Below are 8685 nucleotides of genomic sequence, written 5' to 3' on the forward strand. Positions count from 1 at the left end.
TAAAGATTAGAATTAATGGATGAAATAAACAAGAAAAAATACAGAATAAAAGTTAAAGAATTGAATTAAAAGAAGAAGCAAAAGAAATTATATATATTAAAAATGAATATTAACAATACACTTTAGTCACTAACATATTTATTTTTATTTGTTAAAATTTATTAAAAATTGCAAAATTAAAAGAAAGAAAGAGTCATTAAATAGAGTATGCTTAAAAAATAAATTAAATAAAAATAAAAATAAACCTCTTGAAACATGTATGCTCAAAAAATATTTTTTACCTAAATTTCTAAATATATTGAAATCTTTGAGTTATATTAACCTACAACGTTGAGTACTTCTCAACATTCTTAACATATATATCTTCTTGAAATGTTCTTCCTTTTAACACATTAGAACCAAGTCTGAAGTTCTTTTGTACATATGTTTGTTTTGATATCAGCAAATCGAAATCATTTCCTCATTTTAACACTTAAAGTTATCTCTATCTAACAACTGGACGCAACTTGTAAGCCTTTTCTGGATCTGTAAATTTAGCTGTATTTACTTGATGTTGTACGGACCCTGTCCATTTGTATTCGTGTGGTTCCTTTCTCTAATTCGTTTGTTACCATTCAAAACAAAACATTCATAAATGCGGAAACTTTTAAACTTTTTATAAATGAAGGTGGAGTCCACATTGTTGTCCCTTTTTCTCTTTTGAGCAGGAAATAATTAACAAGTTGAAGTTGTATTTCTTCTTGCTTCTTAGAGAACCTCCAATAAAGGATGCTTAGATGTGTCTTAAAAATAAGTAACAAAGCTTACAAGAATTTATCATTTGAGTGATCTTATATAGCAAGAAAAGTTTTAATTTTTTTTAGCTTCGTTGCTTAAGTAAGGAATGGTGCTTAGCACTATAAAATTTCAAATGGAGATGTGTGATTGATTCATCCGGATCCAAGTTAGAATGTGCACACAGGTTTTGCAAACAAAAATCACAGAAGGGTCCAACGTCCCCGGCCCCCGCACCAGGCAGTCCCCATGCCCGTTGCACAAAATTAGGCGCAAATTAGGAGAATAAATATTATTGTAATTTTAATTATCGCAAATTAGACTAGTTTTATTGTAATTGAATTTAATTTGTTGTAACTTTATTTCTCACTTATGCTTATGAAACTAGCCGTTATGAAACTAGCCGTTATAAAACTAGCCGTTATGAAACTAGCTGTTATAACTAGTCATTGCAAACTGGCCGTTTTTTATGATACTATATAATTGATACACATTTGTTGCATCTCATTATCAAAACCTACTTGTCTTATTTGTCTCTAAATCTATTTGTTGCTTCCTATTTTCTCTAAAGTTGACACTTTAGTTTTCCACAAAATGGATTCTGACAAAGACTTTGATGCTTTGTTTGAGCAAGTTATAGATGAGGAACTTGAAGACAACACCGACGAACATTTAATGAGAATAGCACTTGAGATGCAACAACAATCTGACAACACTACTCGTCGAAGGATAAAAAAGATTGATGATTGATCGATGTCATGAAGAAGGGCACAATCGATTGTTCAATGATTACTTCTCTGATAATTCAGTTTACACAGATGCTCAATTTCGACGAAGATTTCGAATGCAAAGGCATGTGTTCCTTAGAATTGTAGAAGCCCTTGGTCATTATGATGATTATTTCCAGATGAGGGTTGATGCAACTCGAAAGAAGGGTCTTTCACCATTACAAAAATGCATAACTGCAATTTGTATATTAGCATATGGATCAAGTGTTGATAGTACAGATGATTACGTTCGAATTGGTAAAAGCACTGCTATGGAATGCTTAGAGAGATTTGTATCCGGTGTGTGCAACATATTCGGAGTTGAATACCTTAGGAGGCCTAACAATGAAGATGTTGAATGACTACTTGAAATGGGGAATGGACGTGGCTTTCCAGGTATGTTAGGGTCTATTGATTGTATGCATTGGGAATGAAAAAATTGTCTAGTTGCTTGGAAAGGACGATTTTGTCGAGGTGATCACGGCAAACCCACAATTATGCTTGAAGTTGTAGCTTCACAAGACTTGTGGATTTGACATGCTTTTTTTGGCACGACAGGTTCAAATAATGACATTAATGTGTTGAATGTTTCGAATGTGTTTAATGACGTTTTGTCAAGACAAGCTCCTGCTGTACAATACATATTGAATAGAACCCAATATAATATGGGTTATTATCTTGCTGATGGTATTTATCTAGAGTGGGCTACATTTGTTAAGACCATTCCTATGCCACAAGGAGAAAAGGGGAAATTATTTGCCAAACGACAAGAATCGGCAAGAAAAGATGTAGAGCGAGCATTTGGAGTATTACAATCTCGATTTGCAATTGTGCGTGGACTAGCACGTGCTTGGCGTGTTGATACATTGAAGAATATCATGTATGCATGCATCATACTACATAACATGATAGTTGAAGATGAGAGACACACATACAATATTAATTTTGATTATGATAATGGTGGTAACAAAGTCTCGACTACTGATGTATCTATTGGTCCTCATCCTATTTTTACTGCAACATACTTACAAAGGAAAGCACATCTTCGTGATAGACAGCAACATCGACAACTACAACACGACTTGGTGGAACATATTTGAGAACGTTTTGGATATCATAATAACGAAAATTAGTGCGTATTTAGCTTTTATATTTAATTTTGTTATAATTTTTGGTAATTCTTTTTATTATATAATTTCTTTTTATTATTGTATTTTTTTATTATATTATTTCTTCTGTTTATTATTCATATTTATATATTATCCATAATAATTAATTTTTTAAAAATTTATCATAAAGTGTAGTGTGAGTTGTCAAAAAGTGTAGTATGAGTTGTAAAAAAGTGGAGATATTTATAAGTAATTTCTATTGGAGCAAAAATCATAAAAATATAGTATGAATTGTTTATAAGTAACGTGACACAGTGAGACCCATTTAAAGTAGATGAGAGTTACTTAGGTAGTGTTTGTTTCTGCTGATTTACTGTTCACGACGAACGAAAGGCGAGGAAATTGCACGTTTGTTTATACTGATTTACGAGGAAAGAAAGGCGAAGAAAAGCGGGAGAAGAGGCGTTGGCGTCTTCGCATTTTTTGCGAAGAAAATAGATGAAAACCACGTAAGATTTGAGAAAATCCCATAATACCCTGCCCCATGCATGTAGAGGAACCAAGCATAATCGATTATGCAAGCCACATAATCGATTATGGGCTTGCATAATCGATTATGGGCATGCATAATCGATTATATTGAAGCATAATTGATTATGCATGCCACATAATCGATTATGGGCTTACATAATCGATTATGTTGAGGACATAATCGATTATGCAAGCTCATAATCGATTATGTGGTTTGCATAATCGATTATGGTGGCCTATTTTAGCTTCCAGGCGAACCCAGAACGGGTCGTTCCAAAAATCAATTTTATAAGCAATATACGAACTCAGAACGGCCCGTTCCACTTTGGAAACAGGTCGTTCTGGTCTGAGAACGGGCCGTTCTAGTATGAGAACGGGCCGTTCTAGTATGAGAACGGGCCGTTCTGGGTATCAATTTTTAGCATGACAAATGACGCCAGAACGGCCGTTCCAGATTCAAAACGGGCCGTTCTGGCCGCATTAATTTGTTAATAAATAATAGTTATTTAATACTTTTTTCATATATATATATATATATATATATATATATATATATATAAAAGTGAGAAGATAGAAAATATTAATATTTAATTTATATATATATATATATATTTATGAATAATTAAAAAATAAAATAAATTAAAAATAAATATTCGTTGATTTTGAAGATTAATGGTTAGTTATATATTTTTTTTAAAATTGATTTGGTTCTAATTATACCCTTGATTTTTGATTGGCAGCTCTATTCTATTGTTAGACTTATATTGTTGCATTTCTAGTACACTGGTGGTACAATTAATAAATGTATCTTCATTTCATTCTAATTTATGTCAATGATTTATCAATTTTTTTAATTTATTAATTAATTTTCAAAAAATTTATTGTACATTTTTTTTATATTAAGAAAATTCTATTATTTAAATATTGACATCAAAAAGTAGAAATATAAAAAAAAATAAAGTAATACATGTTTATAAAATTAAAATAATAACACTTTCATAAACATTAATAAAATAATGTTAGAAAATATAATTATCATAATATATTTTGTTATTATTATTTATTATTATAAAAATTATTATTATTTTCATTATTATGAATATTATTATTATTTATTATAATTAGTATCATTATTATTTATTATGATTCTTATTATTTTTTTAATATTTATTATTATTCTTATCATTATTTTTTTTAATAAATTATACTTATTAATATAATTTTATTGTAATTATTATTATTTTTAATAAATAATATTATACTCATTTTTAATCCAAGAGTAAAAGTGTAAATTTATATTCATCTATTAAATTTTTAATTTTTATCTATCATTAAATTTAAAGCAAATATTTAAATTAAATTATTTTTAAATTAATATTTTATATTTATTTTTTTAGTTAAAATTTATATATTTATTTTTTAATTATAATAATTATAAACTTTATTTTAACCTAAGGACAAAATAGTAATCTTAGAGCATCTACAATGGGAGTTGCTTATAAGCAACTCCCCACCACTTTAAATGGGTCTCACTGTGCCACGTCACTCATAAGCAATTCATACTATATTTTTACAATTTTTGCTCCAATGGAAATTGCTTATAAGAACTCCTATTTTTTTACAACTCATACTACACTTTTTGACACCTCATACTACATTTTATAATAAATTTTTATAAAATTAATTATTATAAATAATATATAAATATAAATAACTAACAAAACAAAAATTATAATAATATTTAATTTCAATAATAAAAAAATATTACATAATAAAAAATATATAAAAAATTACAATAATAAAAAGAAATCAAAAATTATAATAATAAAAAATACAAAAAAAAAAAAAGAAATACTAACGTCTCTTGTCTTTTTTTTTTTAATTTACGTCCCTCTTTCTCTTCACATTTCTCTTTCTTTTTCCTTTCACTCTCTCTTTCTCTTCACTCAAGCTTTCACCGGGGGTTAGTCGTGCGATGAGGCGCGCGCACGGAGGGGTTAGTCGTGCGAGGCCGCACGCCTGGAGGGTTCTGTCGTGCAGAGAGGTGCGCGCGGAGGGGTCTCTCGTGCGGAGCTGCGCGCTGGAAGGTTCTGTCGTTCGGAGGTCCCGCGCGGACTGGTGGGTTCTGTCGTCGAAGGTCGCGTGCGCGGAGGGGGTTAGTCGAACAGAGGTGCGCGCGGACTGGGGGTCTCATCGGGCTGGTCAGGCGATTCCGCACTGATGAGGTCTGGTTCAACGGAGTTGCGCGTGCGGAGGTACTCATGACGGTGGAGTCGCGCGCGGGTTAGGGGGGTTGCTCCATGGCCCGGACGGATAAGCGCGGCCGGAGACGCGCCGCCGACGACGCGCGATCGGCGACCGGTTGCCGGCATCGACAACCCTTCCTCCAACGTCCAGCGGCCTTCGCACATGCCCAATGTAGGAAGAACCTCAAGATGGAGGTTTTATTTATTTTATTTATTTTCAAAACCCTTTTCATATTCCACTTGGATTCCTATCAGCCAATCACGTTTCTCTTTTTCAAATTTGTCAGTGCTAAGCACCGTTCCTTGGACAAGCAACTGAAAAAAAAAATAAATTAAGCAACCGGGTTGCCACCTAGATCCACTCCAATGGAAAGTTTTTATAAGCAACATTGCTTGTTCTTAAGAAACATAGTAAGCACCCTCCGTTGGAGGTGCTCTAACACAATTATCAATTAAAAAATTCATTTTTATCTATCACATCAATCAATTCACTCACAAACTTTCACAAACTTTCTCTACACTTTCCACTCACTTTTCCTTAATCCAAACAACCTCACTTTCCACTCACTTTCCCTTCAAATCCCTCCTTTTTCACTCTCCCTTTTCCATCCTCAAATCCAAACAAAGCCTTAAGGAACTCCAATTGTAGAGGTTCTTAGTTATTATAATGTTTAAAAAAATCTTAGGTTAAATCTAATAGACCAACAAAACATTAATTTGTTTAAGATATAAAAAAATAAAGCCACCAGCTTATACCTAACACAAACGAATGCTTTAGTTTAATTTGAATATTTTTGACATATACCAAAACAATTATTAAAACTTTACTGCACAAATCAACTAGAGATAGGGTTGATGTACCTATATATATCTTTCTTTCTTCTTAAGAATCTAACTATACATGAATGATGAGTTTCGTGCTTGGTTACGTGATTGATTAGTTTCTATGAGTTCAGAAGCTAGTAGTGTTAGAATAGTGGATTAAGCCTAACTCAACCCTACAAAACCGGCTTGTAAGGTAAGGGTTGCTTTCCACTTATATACTATTCAATTGCCTAATCTCTAGTCGATGTGGGACTTGGGTTTTTCCCAATACACCCCCTCACGTCCAGCACTATTGAGCTTGGTACGTGAATAAATGGTGGGTGGCTCTTTTTAATGATCTAGGATTGGCGAGACTTGGGTTTTTCTCAATACACCCCCTCACGTCCAGCACTATTGAGCTTGGTACGTGAATAAATGGTGGGTGGCTCTTTTTAATGATCTAGGATTGGCGAGACTTGGGTTTTTCTCAATACAGCCCCTCATGCCTGTGAGGCATGCATCAATGGTGGGTGGCCCATTTTTAAAGTGGATCTAAATGGCTCTGATACCCTGTTAGAATAATGGATTAAGCCTAACTCAACCCTACAAAACCGGCTTGTAAGGTAATGATTGCTTTCCACTTATATACTATTCAATTGCCTAATCTCTAGTCGATGTGGGACTTGGGTTTTTCCCAATAAGTAGGCTATTTAATACTACATTAAATACATTATTGAATTTGTGCCGTCCAGGTCAAAATCCGACCTGCACCTCTATTCGGCAGTAGGGCGACCATGCCTACTCGGCACTAACCCGATCGAGAGCTCAGCACAGACCTAGTCGGTCATGACTCGACTCGACCTGGGGAACTCGACTCCTCTCGCCTATAAGGACTAAGGAGACTACTCGGCATTAACCCGACTGGGTCCTCGGCGCGTACCCAGTCGGTCAGAACTCGACTAGACTTATCCCCTTTAACCCCGCACCATCAAGATAAGAACGGTTAGGGAAATCCCTTCATTCTCGGGGCCCAAGAGGCCCGTGAACGACGTACCATAAAACCTAAAACCCTAGAGTTGAGAAGGCAGATTACACTTTTGAATGCTCTGGCTCTGAGGCACGATCTAGGAAAAAACCCTAGTCCACCTTTTGGCCGGAACATTTTGGCGCCCACTGTGGGGCTACGGTGAAACTCTTCCTACGCCCCAAGAAACACAAAAAACCTACACTTTACCATGGCGAGAGGCGGCAACAACAACAACAACTCGCAACCACCAACCATGGAGGAGATGATGGCCATGATCAATGGCTTAAGGGAGGAGAATGCGCGATCCAGGGAGAGAGAGGAGGTCATTCAACGAGAAAACGAGGAGATCAGGAGACGAGCGGATGAGATGCAGGCCAGAATAGCAGCTAGTACCAGGACTGTGGAGGAGGACATCATGCTGGAGGTCCCTAGAGACTTTCGACCATTCTCGGAAGCCATAGAGGCCGAGATGATCCCTAGGGATCATCGGATACCACAGGTCGAACCCTTTGATGGAACTCAGGACCCCAGTCAACATTTGACGGACTTCCGGGCTCAAATGTTGATCTGTGGAGGAAGCATGGAAGTCCGCTGCAAGTTGTTCATGGGCACACTCAAGAAGGCGGCGCTTGATTGGTTTAGTGGCCTCCCCGATCGATCCATCACCGACTTTGACGTCTTCAGTCGGCTGTTTATGGCTCAATTTGCTGCTAATAAGAAGAAGCCACCGATCACGTCGGATTTATTTGATCTTAAGCAGCAACGGGAGGAGTCACTGAAGGATTTTCTGCAGAGATTCAATGAGGTTGCTCTAAGGATAGCATCGGTGGATGAGAGAATGGCGGTCATCGCGTTTTAGAAAGGTTTGAGGTCCGGAGCCTTCGACATTGCACTCGAAAGGGCGAATTGCCAAACAATGTCGGAGGTGAGGGCTTTCGCCTTGAGCCACATCAAGACGGAGGAGAACCAGATCATTAAAAGGACAACTGAGAACCGAGAAGCCGGGGGTAGCAATAAGGAGGGGAACAAGCATCTTCGACCGCGATCAGACTAGAACAAACGACGAGACCGGTACAACGTGAAGGACGACAATTACAGGCAGGCCGATCACGATGGTCGGTCAAGGGGCGAGTAGACGTGCAACAATGAAGAAGAGAAGTTCACTCCACTCACTGTACCTAGGCGACAGATACTCCACGATGTCAATAGCGCATCGTTGTTTGAGTTCGCGGCGGCGACGGAGCGTCAGTTGGGCCCTTTCAAAACCGATTGGTGTGAGTTCCATAGGACTCACGGGCACTCAACTGAAAATTGTTTTGTTTTGGGAAGACAGATCGAGCGCTTGATCAAGGAGGGACGACTGAAGGAGTTTGTGGCGAGAAAGCAGGAGGGAAGCTCGTCAGATAGGTGACCCAGGCGCACGCAAG

The 8685-nt window shown here is 36.4% G+C and overlaps 2 protein-coding genes across 2 annotated transcripts; both read left to right on the forward strand.

The window, feature by feature from the left end:
- The first annotated feature begins 984 nt into the window (after positions 1-984).
- On the forward strand, positions 985-2978 carry LOC109818651 (uncharacterized). Its single transcript, XM_083072144.1, has 2 exons — positions 985-1937; positions 2100-2978. Exons 1-2 carry the CDS (start codon positions 1913-1915, stop codon positions 2639-2641), a joined length of 567 nt encoding a protein of 188 aa, XP_082928270.1. The 5' UTR covers positions 985-1912; the 3' UTR covers positions 2642-2978.
- LOC145956379 (uncharacterized) lies at positions 1369-1903 on the forward strand. The gene is made up of 2 exons (XM_083071968.1): positions 1369-1495; positions 1584-1903. Exons 1-2 carry the CDS (start codon positions 1369-1371, stop codon positions 1901-1903), a joined length of 447 nt encoding a protein of 148 aa, XP_082928094.1.
- Positions 2979-8685: the final 5707 nt, after the last annotated feature.

Source organism: Cajanus cajan, chromosome 3 (genome assembly GCF_000230855.2).
Source record: "Cajanus cajan strain Asha chromosome 3, NIPB_CcT2T_4, whole genome shotgun sequence".
NCBI lineage: Eukaryota > Viridiplantae > Streptophyta > Magnoliopsida > Fabales > Fabaceae > Cajanus > Cajanus cajan.

What these genes read in the sequence shown, in the direction of transcription:
- LOC109818651 (XM_083072144.1), top strand. Translation starts at nt 1,913, where the DNA reads ATGGGGAATGGACGTGGCTTTCCAG. An exon ending in GAATGGACGTGGCTTTCCAG is followed by an intron (nt 1,938 to 2,099) that starts GTATGTTAGGGT and finishes TTGGCACGACAG; the next exon opens with GTTCAAATAATGACATTAAT.
- LOC145956379 (XM_083071968.1), top strand. Translation starts at nt 1,369, where the DNA reads ATGGATTCTGACAAAGACTTTGATGCTTTGTTTGAGCAAGTTATAGAT. An exon ending in ACAATCTGACAACACTACTC is followed by an intron (nt 1,496 to 1,583) that starts GTCGAAGGATAA and finishes CTGATAATTCAG; the next exon opens with TTTACACAGATGCTCAATTT.